The 19,725-nt window shown below is 41.4% G+C and overlaps 1 protein-coding gene across 5 annotated transcripts in view; it reads right to left on the reverse strand.

Annotated features, from left to right (window-relative positions):
- Nucleotides 1-15,847: 15,847 nt before the first annotated feature.
- Nucleotides 15,848-19,725, reverse strand: part of FNIP2 (folliculin interacting protein 2) — a 50,497-nt gene continuing 46,619 nt past the window's right edge. For all 5 annotated transcript variants that reach the window (XM_057375642.1, XM_057375633.1, XM_057375625.1 and 2 more), the window contains one exon: nt 15,848-19,425. In XM_057375642.1, coding sequence (XP_057231625.1) covers nt 19,347-19,425 — 79 coding nt within the window. In that variant the 3' untranslated portion in view covers nt 15,848-19,346. The remainder of the gene's footprint in view (nt 19,426-19,725) is intronic.

Genomic DNA, 19,725 nt, shown 5'->3' on the forward strand with positions numbered 1-19,725 from the left:
TTTTTTTTTTTTTTTTTTTTTTTTTTTTTTGTTTGGATTTGGCTTTATTTTTTTACCCTCAGAAAATTAAAGTTGTATTTCTGTTAAATTGATGCAGTTTGGTTTTATTTTCCCTGCATTCTCCCCCTCATAATGAGTGAAATCACTATCCCACCCTGCTCACTTTTTATCCAAGCCAAATATTAACTATATAAGATCATAGGCAAGCACTGAAATTTTTGGACAATCAGGATTATGCAATTGCAGAAAATGAAAAGAAAGCATTTTTTAAAGGATGAAAGGCATTCAGCTTTAATAAGCAGGAAAATCCCACAAGTTTAATTCCTGTAATGGATGGCAGTGACACTCACTCAGCTTTCTGGGATATTATTCCGTACAGGAATGCAACATAAACCAGTAGTTAAACTAGGACAGATGTTGCTGGAAATATTTAGAAGATGTTTACTTTATATGATTAGTGATCAAATATGCAATGTTCTTGGGTATGTCATCCCCATGACTTCCCACAAGACATAATATTTTCCTTGTTGGAAAAAGAAAATAACTGAGTTGTAGGCAGCTTTTAGTAGCTGAGATATTTTGGACTGGTGATGTGGCTCTTTAAGCCACCATCCCCCAGCCCAACCACTTCCCTGTGCTTGCTCTACTTATTCCCTGCACACTTCAAAAATGCTTTCCCCATCTCTCAGTCACCCTCTCCCAGCACAGCACTGGTACTTTTTCTGGTAGCTTTCCAATGAGGAACTTCCAGCCTCAAGTCCCTGGAGCAAGCTGTCCTTTCCTCCCAAGGCCATCCCTCAAAATAATCTGTTTCTTACTGTAGTTTACAGGATGGATATCTCTTGATTAAGAAATAAAAAGGGATTTTTCTGATGAGGRTATGAAACTGGCAAATGGAGTCTTCCTTCAAAAAGCTCACAAAAGTTTCAGCTGTGGCAGTAAAACTTCTCCAACCTTCTCCAAGGACATGCTTATAGTCATTTAAAGAAAAGAATTTTAAAAGCACTGCAGTTAATACGCTCCTGTAAAATTAAAGCTGATTKAAGATTTCTTACACTCAAAGTTGCATTAATATAATCCCCTTTAGCTAATCAGGTGAGTTGTATGTAGAATGTACCCAAATCCTCTACTGTAGATGAAAAAAGACCGAGCAGCTGCAAAGAAAGGGAGGCGTGAACTCTGACTTCCTTTCTCTCAAGCCTCCCCCATTCTTCAGACCCAAAGCAGATCCTATTGTCCTGAAGCAAGGACAGCACAAAGGAATCATAGAATTATTTAAGTTGGAAAAGACACTTAAGACCACCAAGACCAACCATTAACCCAGCACTGCCAAGTCCACCAGTCAAAYGTGTGCCCAAGTGCCACATCCACATGCCTTTTAAAYACCTCAGTGTTGGTGACTCAACCACTTCCCTGCGCAGCCTGTTCCTGTGCTTAAAAACCCCTCCTGCAAAGAAATGTTTCCTAATATCCAATCTAAACCTCACCTGGTGCAAGATGAGGCCATTTCCTCTTCTGTCACCTATTACCTGGGAGAAGGGACCAGCCCCAGCCTCATTACAGCCTCGTTCCATTGTCATTCTCTAGACATGCTCCAGCCCCTCAAAGTCYCTGCTGTGGTGAGGGGCTCGAGACTGGACACAGGACTCAAGGTGTGGCCTCACCAGTGCCCAGTACAGGTGACAGTCACTGCCCTGGTGCTGCTGGCCACACCATTRCTGATCCAGGCCAGGATGCCACTCRCTCTCWTGGCCACCTGGGCACAGGTGACCAGCACCCTTTYCCACTGGGCAGCTTTGCAGCCGCTCTGTCCCCATCCTGCAGCCCTGCATGGGGTTGTTGTGGCCCAAGGGCAGGACCCAGAATTTGGCCTTGTTGTACCTCACACAGTTGGTCTTGTCCCATGGATCCAGCCCTTCTGTGGCTGCACGGAGAGCAATGTCACAGGCCATGGCTGCACCTCGTGCTTGGGGTTTGCATTGCAAGGGGGTTACCCTTTGCTACAGCAACAGCTTTTGTCCCCTGAATTCCTCAGCCTCCGTCATCCTTTTCCTTTGTCTTCTGTTCTGCTTTCCAACACTAAGCATGAAGCTGGAGTAGCCAGAAAGACAAYAGCTGCCCTTTTCCAACAACCTCTCCTATGCATCCATCTTTTATGGGGATTTAAAGTTTTTGCTTTATTGTGAACCTTTCTGGCCAGTAGATGATGGCTGGGGAGGGAAGATTGATTCTGGAAGAGCTGAAGCTCTGTGCTGGGGTGGAAAGGCAAAATACGGGGAGAGCTCTGTATATCAGCCAAACAGCAAGCCTTCCTCAGGCTCCTGCTTCTTAAATGCTCATCTGCTAAATACATTGCTTTTATATCATTTACAGAATGTTACCCTGCTCTGAGGCCTTTTCTATGTATGTTTGCTATGCTATGGTCATAAACAATTTTTGTCATCAGCCTGAGGGCACAGAAACTCATACAGCTCTTACACCGCTGCAATCCCATTGACTTCAGGGGAATTATTTGCCATTACAGCAAGTGAAATCAGAATGAGCAAATCTGCCATTTCTCTGCTATTCACCATTAACACTGTAAGGCTCACTGGAGTAGTCAGAGAAAGCTAGAGATTGACTCTTGTTTGATTCTGTATATTTTGTGTGATGTGCAGGGCACCCTCTGCCTCACTGAGAACCAGAACTGCTCTGACAAAGTGGAGAAGAGCCAGTGGCATAATAAGYATGCAATACCTATTTTTACTATCAATTTGAAAATATTTATTTTCATTTTCTCTATCTCTTTCTGTTGGGAGCCAAAGCATTCAAGTCAATCAGTCACCCAGAGAGGCCTTTCATCCTCATCTCATAGCTGGGAAAACCCTGAGACASAGAGAGCTGAAATAATTCATCCTTGGCCACAGATGTGGTGCAAACAGAAATACTTCCWTGTTCTGTACTGTCACCTGAATACATTTAACCACGAGGTCATCCCTCTTCAYTACTCCTTAGAGTTTGATTTTGACACAAGCACAAGAAAGAAACGAAACAAGAGAAGTTCCATTTCAGATCCAGCACGGATCAGACACACAAAGCTGCCAAACAGCACCCATCCATCACGTGTTGCTGTGGGAAAGGCTGGAAGTTGCCTCCCTATGCAGAGGTCATTTACAATTGCATGTGAAGGAGATAGTCCTGGATGGGCTGTGAGTTATTCTGGAAGAGGAAGAGAAAGGATCTGTCAAGGTCAGACATGTTCTGAAGACACATCCTCATGAACAGTAGCGTCTAACCCAAGCATGTCCCAAGTGGATCTCTAAAAGTATGCTGATGCATTCTCAGCCATGAACAYACCTTCTGTTTTTATCTAAAGTAAACAGATTTCATCTACCCTTCTCACTCCCCTCCTCCAAGTCAGAAATGTCAGGAATTACAACTGCTSATGCTGTGCTTGCTGCAGGACTACCAAGAATTGGGGCTTTGGTACAAGCAGAAATTTGACCTGCTGTTTTCTCAGCCTTCAGCTGAGGGAAAGAGGATGTTGTCTCTCTCTCATGAAGGGGTTTCGCAAGGAACCCACGAAACCTGTTCTCAGCCACTGCTGGTTTGTTGTTCGAGTTAAAATTGCGAGCAAATGAGCAGGGATTTACTTGGCTTGACTAAATGCTTCTAGTTAAAAAAAATAATAATGAAAACACTGCAGCTCAAGTTTCTCTCATTTTTCCTGTCACTAACTCATGACTTACAGGCTGCCCCATAGCAAAACCAYAGAAGTTGAGATTTAATATTTGCASCAACTGATTTACATGGGCTACARTAAATGTGTTTGCAGATTTGCAGAAGAGAATAAAGAGTCAAAACCAGGTCAGTCCCTTTGTTCCCACTGTAGTTTTCGCTGTTGCAAAAGGCAGTTCCATTTCGTATAATCACAACAGCAAGCAGCTATAACAGAATACATTAAAAACACATTTGTTCAATAAAAGAATGCCATTTCACAAAAGGTCATGCTTTCAGTTTTGAGGAGACTGCTAGTCATTTGCTTAAATGCCAATATATCACATCACAAACCTTTGACTTCTCTATTCCCTAGCTGCCTTGGCTACAAAAATGAGGCAAACAGTATTTACCTACCTTCTCAGATGCTGAAATATTTGGCTATAAATTAAAAATACATAGTCCTGAATGTTTAAAATGAAGCACATGTGAAATAAGACATATAGTCCCATAAAGTGGATAACATATGGGAAATGCACTATTAAGAGTCTCCTTGGGAAAAACAATAATCTTCGTAATTATGAGTTTTAGTGGTTTACCTAATTGTGCACGACATTCCACAGCATTTACTTGGAAGCCAGCTAGTTCATACTAAACTTTAAATACTGAAARACAACCCAGCATTTCAGGGAGTTTCTCCTCTCCACTTGAATGACTGCAGCCATTGCAGCCAGTTTTCAATGACAGAGTGAAGAGCACCACCACAGATGCACATCACTTCTGCACTATCTCGCCCATAGGTCTAAAGAGCTATTCCCCACCATTTTAGCCTGCACCCTGTAAAGATTCCAACATATCTGAAAGGTGACTTTTATGCTAGAAGAAAATTTTCTTTTAGCCCAGGGGTAAATTTATTGCATCATTTAATCTGCARCCTCCTCTTGAATACAGGAACCTACCTTTTTGTCCATTTGTCTCTTGGGCACTTAGTTAATGAAGGGGAAGAATTTTGCTGATTGCATTGGCTGAATTTTTTCTCTATTTAAAATGTTRCCCAAGCAAAAAGATGCATTCTCATCAGTCCAGGTAGATGGGGAGAAATATACTACTGTGAAATTAATCATTTTCTTTTTTTTGTTCTGCATGATATTTAGAAGAAGTCAGGTTTCTTTATGTCAATATCACTACTCTACAGCAGCGGTAACTATGATCATTTTTTTTCTAATGTCATAAAAAATCCCTACTGTAGCAGCATTAAAAGMCAATCAGATCTGAGTGCTGGGCAAAGCACAAGAGGAGTGCAAAAAATCAACACAGGGTTGACAACCTTGGATTTCTGGTCCCCTTACAGAATAACTGCTGCATGGATATAAAATCTTCACCCTATCAGTTACACACAGCCTTTTTTTTTTGCATATGAACATCTTAAGCATCAATTATCCATGCAAATTGGGAAAAAAATAATAATAGATGCTCTCTTATTCAAGGCAAGTTTTGAGAGAAAAGCAGTGCTCTAAATGGCAAAATATTCAAACAAAAGCACCAATTTTATCTCTGTTACCGATATGAGCTTTTAAATGGCATATGATACATCCAGATTGGTTCAGTAAGGAAACAGGTTTAGAGTTGGATGGTAGCWGAGATTTTTCTGTTGTTTTTATGGCTAAGGATAGCCAGATGGATAAGGATTTTATTATAGGTATTGGCAACTTAATGCTGCTGAAAGCCTGACACATGACGCATTGACTCAAAGTTGGAACATTAGATTTTCATCAACATTAAATTTAAGCAATCTTTTCCTGAAACTGCAGCCTGGATGTGCTACCGTGGTTTGTGTATTACCTACCTCAAATGAAGAAAACCCATAATTATTGGTAATTATGCTTTCTGTAGTGACAAAGATGAGCAAAGAGCATTCCCCCCCAAGAGAAGAGCCAGAATTCTGGAAAATTTGTGCGTGCAAACACATATGCTAAGCTCTGTTCCCCTGCACACCCTGTCACAGGCAGGTCACAGAGCACACTGCCTCCTCACAGCAAGCAGCCTGACAGGGTTTTACTGCCAGCTTTCTGATGCTTTCCAGTCCGGTCTCCAGACCAGGAAAAAGCACTCCAGTAATCCCCAAACCTTGCACTGTAGATGAACCTCTAACCCACATGTGATTTGTTGRAAATACATGCATGCATTCATCAGTTAAATCCCCAATTTCCTAACTCAGGTATGAAAATATAGTTGGCTTGGAATGCATGAACCAAAGCAATAGTGCTGGACATGAAAAGTCTCCAAAGGAGCCCCCCATGGGTGACATTTGCCTGTGTTTCTTCATTCATAGCRCAGACAAAGGGAATCATTTACGTTCCTGGAAGATCTTGTCTCAGCAGTTTCCCTTCTGAGGTAAATGGAAAGAGGTAACTTACCTTCTTTGTGGCCTTCCAGAAACTTTATAATCATGGGCAGGTACCTGCCTGGGAAAGTTGGCCATGTAATTTTAGATATGCCCAGATGAACACGAGGAAAAAAACACTATAGGCAGAGTAGGGTTAGCAAAGAAAGAATTCTGGCCAGTGAGAGAGCAGAGTAACTTGATCAGTGCACTTTGCACAGCATGACATGTCATTGTTAACACAAAGGATAAAAAACTTTGCTATTAAAATCACTCAATCTGCAGTGATTAAACATCTCCCTGGGGTTTATCCTCTCAGCAGAACAAGAATTCATGCTAAGCTTGGCCCCTCTCTCTAGGCCAGTCTCGCATCAGACCTTCTCCAGTAATAGATTTCAACTTTTGACATCACTGTGGCACCAAGCACATTTGTCATATGGTAAGGCAGCACAAATACAGCCTGCTAGCCAAGGGAGTTTATGGAACAGCAAAACTGCTGGCTACAGGTTAACCTTTTTTTTTTTTTTTGTTGGAGTGATCGCATTTTCCAGTTGCACAGAGTTTATTAAAAAAAAAAAAGTCATTGATATTATCCTTGGTTACACTTGCACGTCAGAACACCTAAAAAATAATTTTTGAAACACACATAATTGCTTCCAACTCTTCTTTGGTTTTCTAAATGGCCTGAGGTTTCTGGTTGTACATTTTACTCATCAGTAACTCAACCCTCTTGTGAAACTTGCAGAAAGAATTGCAGAAGGCAGTTTGATAAAGGAAGGCACATATTTAACCTCAGCAAGCCCAGCCCCTGGGAATAACACAGTTTTGTACCACAGCATGGGCAGTCTTGTGAAAGAGAAATGAATCAGCCACACACTCTGCCCTGTTGCCTCTTGGAAGCTGTGCAGAACAACTGGCTGAGAAGCCAGCTTTTCACCTTACTACACCTTTGGAGAAGAGAAATTACTGCAGTTGAGGAATTTTGCAGAGTGTTAAGAGTTTCACAATCCCTGGGCACACAGAGATGATGAAAGAGCTGAGAGCTGTCACATTAAAGGAATAAATCCTTGTTCTGCTCACGTGTGCCTGGCAGCCACCAGGAACTTGGGCTGCCCTTCCCTGTGCCAAGGGMGAGCATGGGAGAGAGGGGGATTCCTCTGGGGCACTGCTGGTAGCCCAGACATTCCTGCTGGTAGCCCAGGTGTCAGAGCTGAGGCAGAAAGGCAAAGCCTAAGCCAAGAGATCTCCTGCAGCCCTGCAGACACCAGCACAACTCCAGAGACAAAACCATATCCTACCTGACACAGAGGCAGTGGCTGGGCTCCCCAGAAGAGCTGGTTTAGAAGAGTCCATCCCATCTTTTGATTTCAGAGCCTGAGGGTTCAAGTTCTGCTCATGACCTCGAGTGAGAAATGTACAGAGAATTAAGTCTTAAAGCTCTAATTAATTCTACTCAGATTTGACCAGGTAGAAGTCAGTTGCTCAGCAAAACAGACTCCTGCCAGGTTCTTTAGGCCATTTCTGAGGATGGCAGAGTGTCATATGGTAAAAAATGCTTTTCATTTACAGTTTTAGTGTTCATCTGTGTAGCGGGTCACATCTACAGGTAATTTTGAATTGAATTTTTCCTGCACCAGAAAGCATTGGGTGCCAGCAGAAGTGAAAGACAGAGGGCAGCYCTGTGGCTTCTTCTGGTTAAAAGGCACAGTTTAAATAGCTTCCAGTTTGCTTGGGAAGAGGAAKTTAGTGGCAAAATAATCACAGAAATGAAAGATTTGCAGCACTTCAGGAATAACTAAAATAATACACTGCAAAAGGTAGTGTCACAAGCCAGTCACAAGCCCTCAACTGCAGAAACATGTAACCAAAATAACTGAGAAAAGTCACACTGAAGGAAAAATCTGGAGAACAAATTTGAGATTGATATCGKTAATATAATATTTTTCTAAATCAACAAGATGACTGAGTCCCAGTGGGACTCCAGTGTGCCAAACAGAGCACAGCTCAAGTGGTTATTCATACTTTAGCATTTTCTACCAATTTTTTTGTAATAGGGTGGCTAGTGTGAAATCTCAATCTCATGAGAGCAAAAAAAAGCTTTGAAAGAAGAACACAGCATTTTCTTACTCTCCGTTGGTGGCACACAGCCACTTTTCCATGCACAAGACAGGAGTTGAAAAAGACATGTGGGCTCTTGTCTCCTACCCAGTCACGATCATTAGGGTCTGATTTAAGGCGTCTGAACTCCTGGGTGTACTCTCAGCTATTAAGGCTTGAGTTGACCTTGTTTTCCAAGCAGTCATTGCTCTAAGCCTTTGCATTCTTCTTCGAATTGTTCCACCTCTTTATGGATTTTTCCAGCTGACCCTTTTGATCCTATTTGAAGGAGCTGTGTGGGGGCAGTTYATTGCATGAAGGAATACAAGGCCTGAAGAACAACAGCTGTAGCTCCAGCGCAGAAGTCAGAAAAACTCCTATATGGCAGTGTTTTCCTTTTAATTCCTATGGAACAGCTTTCTGAGTGCAAAATATGCTTAGCAGTTCATCTTAATTCTCTGATGACTTTGCCTTTCCCCAGCCAGCAGGACAGCGATTTTGCAGCTGCTGCTACTGCACCTCATTTATCAGCAGCTTCCCTCGCCGGTGCTCGGAGCGCCGACAATYGCGCTCATCATTCACACAGAACAGGGACTCCACTCTGGAAGGAAACAAGAGCCACACAATGCCCTTCTGCAGCTTTCACAGCTGTGGGAGATGCTTGGGKGAAGTGGTCCCTGCTCCTGCTGATGCCCGCTGCCAGCCCCCATYCCTGACAGTGCTCTGAATGGCCAGAGTGAGAATAATGCAAACGGMACAAATACGTTCTGCAATTTTCCAGGAGTTACTTGTCTTCTCAGCATCGTGTTAAGGTCAGAAATAATGACAGCTACCTTCAAAGGGGGCTTCCAGGCTGAGGAAAGGAGAAATTAGGATATTTGTCAATAGGTTACCCCAGACAGTCTCTGGTAGAGTAACAATCAGGTCCAAYAGAAAATACCATGAACAGCAATAGGGTTTGCAAAGCTGAGCTATCTGATGCCAATCTAGGGACAGGCAAGCAATCYGAAAGCAGCTTTTATGCTAACTGCAGCTGGGGGAAAGAATTGGATTGGCACTGATCCCACAGAACACACGTTTCAGTATTAYAGCCAGCTGTAGCTCTGGTACTTCCCAAACCCATCAGGGGGCAGTTTTCACCTCACAGCTACGCTGAAGCATTGGGAGGCAAGGCTGGAAGGGGGAGTCGTGCTGCTCCTTCTCATCCTCAACACCTGGCTATGGATTCTCAAGGCATCACAGTGACAGCTCTCATCTGACCCCTACTGCATGCAGATGGGTAAGGGCATATTTCCACCAGCAAACACAAGGGATCGCAGCACACTGGCTTAACTAATGTCGAATTCACTGCCCTGGATTCCCATTTCATCACTGMTTTGAGCAGACTCCAGTGAAAGCAGCAGACCTGTTGTCCTCTTCCCTGCTGCAGCCACTTCCCTTGTGCAGGCAGGAGCACCTGCAGTGGGTGATAGCTGAGAGATCCAACCTCATCCTCACCATGAGCACAAAGATCCAAATACTGTTTACTACTTGGACAAGGCTCTGAGCAACCTGATCTAGCTGAAGGTGTCTGCTCATYGCAGGGAGGGGTTGAACTAGGAGATCTTTTACGGGCCCTCCCAACCCAAACTGTTCCAGGATTGTATAAATACTATTCCCATAGAAGGCACCCGGCCTTCTCTTTCTTTTGCTGTCCAGCCTTGCTTTTCTCCCCCTGGACATGTGGGAAAAAATTCAGACTCCAACTGGGTTTGGCATTTGCTGTYCTTCAGAAACCGGTGGTGCCTCTTAGGCACTCACTTTTACAAGAGCCATTACTTAATCTCAAGCAGCAGGAACAAATCATTTAATGGCCTTTGTTTTGAGGCAGTTTGCTCACTTGTCTAATTATCCAAAAGGCACCTTATCCCCAAGGGGATTTACCATCTCCAGCTACCCAGCAGCTGGCCAAGATCAGCCATGACCCCAACAGCAATGGCCAGGATTGCCATGGCAATTTATCCCCTTAGAGAATGACAGTCACATCTTGTCTGGTCATGGCTGCTTTTCATCTTTGGATTCCTACCACATRGATTAAAACAAGCAGCACCAAGACTGAATCAGGAACTCAGACACTGGCACAGAGTCAAATGGCATTTAATAACCCATATTTTTACTTTTTCGCTCATTCTTATATTTCCTCCTGCCCCTATCCATAATTTAAATCCATAACATGGGCTACAGTATTTCAGCCCATATGCATAATTCCAAGAAAAACTGCGCTATATCACAGTCGTCTATATTAACAGATATAAACACAGTGCTCTGCCACAGCACAGCATCATTAGATACCTGCATGCCAATGTGCAAAAACTAGCTGTTTCTGTGAAGCAGCAAGTTAACATCTTGTACGTTCCACATGCTTGCCTGTAACACCTTCCCACTGCCTCAAACAAGAAAGTCACTCAGAGACTTTGATCTTTCACTCCTGACTTTATTTTTCTGAAAACTAGTGCTTTTCTCGGGTGGTTACTGACTCCTGCTATGTCTCCCAAAGTGTTGCTCAGCTGCTTGTCATGAGTTACTTTTTCCCACATAAGTCATGCATCTAAAGCAAAAAATAAAGATGCATAACAGCAAAGAAGCAGGTGTTCAGAAAACCAAAATACATTTATTTGGCAGCACCCACGTGGCAGATACTTTAGCTAAACTAGCCTTACAGGCACAGTTGTAATTGTACACAGTATATAAGAATGAGCACACATTTTCTCTTTTTTTTCTTTCACAAAAGGTTTGTCTGAATGCCAGACACTATCGTTATCTTAAAAGCAATTGCCAGGAAGGGAAAAGGGAGGTGTTTGCCTCCCCCCAGCCCAGCCTGGCCAGTAGGACTGTTCAATGATGAAGTCACCATTTGAGGACTCAGAAGATCAGATACCAACCTTTGACGCAGTACCCCTGAGCACCTTTGGCCAATCACCTTCTCCTCCTGTAATGAACAGTGGCAATCACCAGAATGCTGAGAAAACAAGCAGGAGCTGATTTGATGATGAGCCACAGACCCAGGGTGAAAATCCCCAACATGCAACCAGTCAAGCTTAGTCAAGAATTAGGAATGGTTGATCAGTGTGGTTAACCCAGCATGGCAGKGAGATTAAGATGTGTTACAGAGTGAGTAGAAACAGGTTTAGCAAATCCAGAGATGATTGTAGTACTGCTGCAAAGTGCTGTGCCATCAGGATACTCTGTGCTAGACACCATCACAGAGCACCTAAAACTACATTTAACTTGAGCAAGTCCACCACACTGTAAAGTTCACAGTCATATTTCAACCTCAGTTACAATGCTTCAGCTCTGCGTCACAGCTCTGAGAAGGGCAGCAGCGCACTTTGGCAGCCACCCATCACCAAACTACTGGAATTGTCACAAGGCAAAGGGCAGGCTGGTGCTGCAGTGACTTCACCCCAGACCATTAACATCYTTGTTCTTCTTAGCACAGTCCCCAATTGTTAAGAAAAGAATGGCACTTAGCAACACTCAGCAACATGCAGCGAGATGACCTGCAGGTGCAGATTGCTGCTTGGGTTCAGTGGGACAGCGATTCCTAGGGAATGGTGCTTCAAGAGCTTTGCCTCCTGGGTGGGACCATTCAGCTCTTAGCTCTCCAGCTAGACGAAGATCCGAAATCTCAGCTCTGATCTCAAAGTCCATACCAGCTTTTTTCAGGGCTGGCAGAGTAGTTGCTGGCCACAAAAATAGACATGCCAAAAAAGGCTTGTATATTTAGAAGAAAAGAGAGAATACTAATTTGAAGCGAGGCAAGGCAGGGTGGAGGAAAGCCAGCTTCCCTGTAAAGTTCAGCATGATCCCAGAGATGAACTAGTTAGATTAGAATCCTTTGCAGAAATACAGTCTAAACATCACAAGGCTCAGGACAGGATCCTTGTGAAGACAAGAACAGCATTCTCTAATTACCACCTTGCCTATATATCAAGAGCATCGGMACTTGCACTTGGGAAGCCACCACAGCTTACTTAATTCAAACATATAATAATGCACAGCTCCTCCTGCAGCCACTCCCAGCCACCAGCAAATTACCTGCGAGACTCAGAATTCATTTAGCAACATTACAAATGGGCTTTGCATCTTCTGCTTGTGGTGTTTACCCATTCCTRAGCAACAGGAGAGACTACTGCATTCTTGTGGGAAGAACACGGCACATGGAAAACCAGAGGCAGCTGTCTATCTCTGGGGTGCAGCCAAGGCTCGGTCTAACACAAATGGTTTSAATGCCAGAGGCCTGACAAACTCACCTGGAACGCTGGTGGTTGTGTCCCCAGCTGCACTGGCACAGCTCAGTCTGTCACTGGCTTTGGTGATGGCAGCAGGTTGGCATCCAGAGCACMCTGCAGTCACCCTTTCTGCGACAGGGACATCAAACTGTGACAGCAGACTGACAGAAGGGTAATTGCAGCAAACAGGGCAAAGGAAAAAAAGTTAGCTCTCTCTCAATGCTAATTCCACTTTTGTTGTATCCCACCCCATCAGGCAGCCTGCTCCCAACATTCCTGACCAACAAGGCCACAATGTTTTCTGCACCCACACGGTGAATGTGCTGCAATAAKGCAGGCATCCCAGGAACCTCTGATCCCCAAATCAAAAGTTAAGGCATMATTTCTCTGTTAGAAACAAACCTTTACAGAATTAAAGAACTTGCACTATGTGGTGCCCTTACATGAGTCAGCCCCTTAAAGAGGGCAGGAGTTTGATGAGATGGATTAGAAATGCGATTTTTAATTTCACATTGCTTATTGAGYAGCTGTGTTTCAAGGTCACAAAAGTTGCATGTTGTACAGAATCACAACTAGTTCAATAAAATACATTCCCCTGTATTTTTAAAAGYTAAAGGGAACAATTTTAGGAGATTTGTCCATTTTGAGGCTAACAGGGCTTGTGCAGATCTTAAAAAGTAATGTAATACTGCAGAAAATGAAAAATTAAAACAGCTATGTGACACAGAAAAAAAATGACAAAACTCTCCAGGCTCATTTTGCCTAGGGAAAAGGAGATGAGGTAGCAAAATAGAGCTAAAATGGTAACGTTGCAAACATATTTGAAAGTTTTGTGACATGCAGGGTTGGAATTCAATCCAACAGAAGGCAAAACATTTTTGTCAGCCAAAATACCCCAGCCCTTGACCCTATGGCACTCTTACCAGAACATACAAACCCACCCTGGGAAGATCTCAAGCAGACCTAAGTATCAGTTCATATTTCCACATCCACGAGCATTTCTTTGTCCATAGGAGTGGGAACTTTATTTCTTGGTGAGAAACTCATTCCTCAGGGAAGTCTGCTCTCTCTCAAACACCATTTTGTCAGATCACAGTGGAATCTCTCTTCTAGTTCCACATGGAAAAAATCCAGTTTATGAGATTATATTTGAGTACTTGACTGTCACTCCTAAGCCCTTCAGCCATGTGTTGGCCTTTAGGATTTCGAGACAAAGTGCTACTCTACTCGTACTGCTTAAACTGTTTTAGCTTTGGGATTCTGCCAGACAGACAACTGACTGCAACTATTATAAGAGTAATTTTCCAGCATGTGGATTGCTAGCATGTGTCCTCTTAAGCTAATTTYATATGGGATCAGAAACCCTACAGGTCAGTCTCATGGTTCGTCACTTGGCTGCATATCCTTTATATCCAAAATCCTGTTTCATATGTTTAGTCCTGACTGCTCTCTTCAACTGTGTAAGTACAGAAAACCAAAGGATATGGTGTATAGATCATCAACAGAGAGCTTTGCTATGTAACTTTTTAGTTTAGAGAGAAAACTAGGGAGGAAGACTGGCAGAATTTTGGCACAAGACTTAGTTACTTTGTAATATAGTTCATGTTTACTGCTGTAGCCTTGAAATAATTTTTACATGAGGAGAACTCCTCCATCAGATCTGTGAGCCTCCTTGCTACTTACACAAGAAAGAAAACAATTCAGTTGCTTGTTCATATTAACAATTGAATTATTTCTAGTCACATCTTCTAAAAAAAATCATAGAATCTGACTTCAGAGTGGGAGAACTTTTCAAATTTGGGTATTATTTTGTCCTTTACAGCTGTCTTTAGTTCCAAAAWCTCCTTGGCCACCCTGTCAAGCCATACCATGTAAGTATTCATTAATGCAGGTCTTCTCCACCCTCTCCCAGAACTTGACTATTTTATGTCTGCCAGCCTCTCCCTCTTCCTACCCTGCCACCATCCCAAACATTTGGATTCTGAGACTGGCTCAGTGCCCTTTAGAAAGAAATTCAACCAGCTGACATGATGAACAGCTTAACTACAATTTTTTTAAAGTAGGGAAATCAGGGCAGAGGAGTTTCATGAAGTCTTACAARGCCCAGGTGGAAAAACAGGTTGGTGAACCACACAAATCACCAAGACAGTCCAATTGTTCATAAATATCAAACTGGTCAGAAGCTGGAGCAATCTCAGTCCTTTCCTGCTCCTAGTTAAGGTGTGCAATCTCTTCCCTTGCCTCTTTGWGCCAAATTCAACTTGTTAACCCAGCAGCACTTTTTTTTTTCCCTGCAAGCACACTTCACCTGCCTGTAGGAGACCCAACGCACAACAGAGCAAGGCACAGAACAAGCAGGTTGTAGATGCACCTGGTATGACGGGAGGAAAGATCAGACAGGTAATTGGATTTTCTCCTCTCTATCAAGTCCTTGATGCCAAAGTTCCTGGGCTTTTTGTCTTACTTCCAACCCTTCCTAGCCTGCCCAACAAGCAAAGAAGCATCTCAGTCTAGAAGTAAGAAGTGCTTACACACTAAAAATCAGACTACCTCGGACCTGTTCAAAGCAGCACGACTACATTTGATCACCTCAGCTCTTTTTATTTCTAAATAAAAACTTTCCAATAAGCTAGAATATTCAACAGAAAGTCAGGTCCTAGAAGATTTGACAGAAATCAAAGACTGAAACTAATTCAGATGAAATGCACTAACCATTTCATTATCTAGTAAACGCAAGGGGTCACTGATTCCTGTTTGGTTGAGTAATTTTAAAAAATGGATATATTATCTAAGTAACCCAAATGCTTATGGAAAGAGCTAAGTACCAGCCACACAGGTGTGTGGAAACTCGGCAGGACCTATTCCARCAGTCAGGTGTCTTCTTTTTCCATTATTTTTTGCCCGTATTTTTCACACCATAAGAGTTCTTGTTTACATGTTAAGTGGGTTAAAGTTTCCAAAGATGACAATAGCATTGAATCAGGTTCCAAATTTTGTGCAGCAAAGGATWAGACACTTCTCATAACAGTTACTTTGCTAATGGGTTATCTATGAGTCCATGCACTGTTAGACCTTGGCCACAACAATGACAGCTATTTCAGAAGCTTTAAAAGGAAGATACCAAATACCACTTCCATTGATTTCAGAAAGTTTATTGCACCAAATGCCGCAAAGAAATAGACCAAAATGATATCGTACATAAACAACTATAAGAAAAAAAAACATGTAGTTTGACACTGGTATTCAGTCATTCCTAAAAAAGCCTATGTTCTCCAAACATGCAATAAGCAACACATATTTCTCTACTGTGGAAAACTTGCCATGTATGTCAAATTACCTCATTTGACCTCAACACCCCCCTCCCCCCTAACACCCTCAACAACTTTTTTTTTTAAAAAAAAAAAAAAAAAAAAAAAAAGCAAAATGTCTAGACTATATTCAGTAGTTCAGACTTGATTTTTATGTGGGTTCTTTTAACTGAAGTGGAAGTTATACTTGTAGGGTAAGTGATAATTTTGCATAAACCTTATATACAAGAGTTGGATGCATCTGAAAAAAGTTTTTGACTTCAAGAGTAAAGATGCATATAACAGGGAGTGGGGAAAATCGATCTGTAATTCTGGAGGATGCCATTGGGAATGCAAATTACAGGATCGGTGTCTATTAGCTTTTTGGGGGCAAAAAGCAATTGTATAGGTTAGTTCAGAGACTACCTACTGAAATGAAAATGTTTAAACCGTGGTATTGTTTGGGGTTAAAGAATTAATCTAAATTAAATTCTACAATTTAGCAGTTCATTCYTTCCCTATGTTTAGTCTTGCCTGAAAACAGCATACATTCTTTAAATTTCAATGTGTAAACTGCATTTATGTGGGATTTTGGAAAGACTGTGCACTCCCACCTAACCAAGAAAGTATGTACTTAAGTTTACAAAAAAACCTACATAATACTGATAAAAACAACTTTGGAATATTTGAAAATTAAGCTACATTATCAATTTTCAACACAGCTGTACATCCATATCACTTTTCATCCTATTAAAATAAAACCAGAAACATGCCCTAAAAATGTCTAAAAAACACATCTGTAAATACTTACAGCCCTGTGTCATGCCACACCAATTTACATAAACATCAAGATGCTACCAAAAACAAGTTAAAGACTTCGAGTCAAAAAAAAGCCCTAGAAAGTGGAATCCTGTCAACTGAGGTAGTATATTTGGTGGAGGGGAAAATATGTAATTAGCTTTCATTAATCTAAAGCCTTTTTAAAGGTAATAAAGAGCTTTCATTTTGAATTTTCTTCTCCCCAAAACTAAAACTGTGAGAATAAAATAGTTCAACATGTAATTTCTGAAGAGCAGCAAAATGTTAGAGAAAGCAGCAAGAACTATAAAGTTTTAGCCTGGGTTGAAGAAAATACAAGTGCTTTTGACCATCAGCACACATGCCACCACAAAGTTAATTGATATCTCGTCCAAAGGCAGATTTTTTTTAACAGTTTATGTAAAATCAGGTATATTATTGGTTATGGTATTAATCTTGGAATCACTGAATGTTTGCTGACCTCTGTCCTCTTTAGAAAACTCTGTGATAATAAAAGCACATCTTTATGTTAGCATCTATTTCTTCAAAGAACTGTCAGTCTGTTCAGATACAAACCTCACTTATACTTTTAAAAGAACTGGACTGGCTTTTAATGATCTCAGCTACTATTTAAGAGTGACATGAAATAAAGTACATGAGGATTTCTATATACACTCAAGAGAAGCAGTTTCATAGTCTTACACATGCACACACACACACATTCTCCATCAAAAGGGTAATTTAGGAATAGTGACTTGCTCTGTGGTTCTTTGTCTTAACCTTGTGAAATAGAAAGTGGTATCTGCTAAAAGCCATATGCAGAGGTAAGTTTACTTTCCAGCAGATAGGATTCACAGACCAAAGATATAAAAAGTTTGCTTAACTWTAAGTGGGAGGAGAGAACCTGAACCATAGAAAGATTTTACCCTTTTTAGGCAGAAGACTAGGGAGAAGTATGAAAATGCAATAAAAGAAACATCTGGAATGTCAGGTAAGAAAATCAGCATAGAAGGAACAGCTTTAGAATTTTAAATAACCCTCTGCATAAACAACCTCTTTTCACAGTAGGCTAGTCTACCTATTTCCCTCAAAAAGCAACACAAGGTTAATCAAGAACCCCCATCACATTGAAACAATTCACAATAAGCACGTTTCATTATTTCAAATCGTTGAAAGTTTACTGTAGAAAAGTCCAAACATCAAAGTAGTAGGAAATAAAAACACTTTTAATAAAAGTGTGTCCCTTCAGTGTTAAAAATCTGTAACCACCAACATGGAGAACTCACAACTGGTGACCAGGAGTTTTGTAATAGAATTCACTATTTTCAAGCAATTGTGTTGCCAGGAATTTGCTTGCAAGATGACATTTCAGACACCGCATTCACAGTGGCTCACAACAGAACGGTCCAACATTGAGTTTTCCGTTTAAGAATGTCTTGATCCTTTGTTCTCTCCTCAGTCTGGTCCATAGTTTCATATCCAGCTTAACAGTGCTTTACGCAAAAAAGTATTTTTTACATTCATTTTAATCAACCACGTGAAAACAGTGAAGTACAAAATTTTATTTTGCTTTCTAGAAACACCAAAGGCCAGTATCAACTAGTGGAGTAGTTGTTTCTGGCATCAGAGTAGTTAACCTATTAAGGAAAGGCACCTGGATGATAGTTCAAGATTTCTGTAGAATCAAAAAGGGTACTTGCAAACATTCAGAGTAGTATCAAATATTGGGGCTTGCCCCTACATTTCATTTTACTTCAAACAACGTTCGTCTTTTATTCCTACTCAGAGTGACAACTCGTAGCTGGAAAAAAGTAATACTTTTGACTAAAGGTTTGGTGGGGGTTGTTTGTTGCGTTGTATTTCTCCAATACGATTGTCTTCAGTTTGTGCCAATTGTTTGGTGTATGTGCACATGGACACGTGCTCACAGCACTGGCATCGTTCAGAAGTTTTTCAAATTCATACTCCACGAAGACAAGTTTAGTTCCCAGGACCACAGTCATACAGTAAATCAAGAGTTACTAAAGTTGCATCAGCAACAATTGTAAACTTGTAGCAGAAGTTCCATAAGGCTTTCCCACAAAAATCCCTCTCTTGAAAGTCCATTCCATTCCACCTGCAGCCATGGGCCCATCTGAATGCCTCCTCATTAAAACAGAAGCAGCCACAGCTCTCAGTATCTTGTCCTTAAAAGGAAAAGTCACATCAACCTCATGCACACCTCCATTCCCACATGACATTTGGCTGCTGAATCCAGGTTTCTTGYTCTGAGCCCATCACTTCTACTACACAAAATCACACATATGCTCTGCAAGAAAATCATGTCCCACCTAATACACTTGTGTATAGGAATGCTATATACAGAGTTTACAGCTCCTCCTCCTCTCCTCCCCAGCAAAGAAACATACACCACACCACACTCACAAGCATAGTATTACGAAACCCATTCTAACCCACTTGTTCTTTTAACYGGTACTTCATGGTTTGAGCAGCGTTTTGGATGGCAGCACCTGGTCTGCCACATAGTGTTAACTTTTGTCCTTTGAATAAAAATAAAATGCAAGGATGCAATCTCTTGATTTAAGTCAGAAGTGAGATTGTAAGAAAAACCTGAATGCCTTTTGTGTTAATGTAAACTGAAGTCCTCCGATAAAAGGTCCGGTTGAAATCAGAATCGGAAGGTGGTAGAGTGTACACTCATCACCTGCTTTCATCAGTGCTCCCCTTTACCAGTGTTTGGCACCTCTGTTCTTCATTCAACATTCCCATTTWCATCATTTTACTTTAAGGGAATGACTATCCTGAGAATTTAACTTATAAGAGTATTTGAGCAACATATGGGGAATGAGTACTTGCTATAGCAGCCAACAAAGGCAAGTCATTGGATTCAATCCTAGAAATTAAAAAAAAAGAGACAGACTTTAAAATAATATACATTGACTTTTGCAAGAGAAACACAAGATGATACTTTTCATCCACTTGAAAGAAACTGAAAGTGTTTTTCTATGACTAAGTTCATAGTTTAATTATTTATTGTCAATACTCATATAGTAATAGTAAAGATAGGTAAATAATGCTTAAAATCAAGAAGTACCCTAGCATTTAAGCAAAAGATAGCAGAATTACATTCAGTGCTATATAATCTTTTGTGGTTTAAATAAAAGACCTATATTTATTTGCTAAACCTTAGCTT

This window comes from Malurus melanocephalus, unplaced genomic scaffold (assembly GCF_030028575.1).
Source record: "Malurus melanocephalus ecotype Western Australia unplaced genomic scaffold, MMel_1.1 scaffold_9, whole genome shotgun sequence".
In the NCBI taxonomy this organism is placed as follows: domain Eukaryota; kingdom Metazoa; phylum Chordata; class Aves; order Passeriformes; family Maluridae; genus Malurus; species Malurus melanocephalus.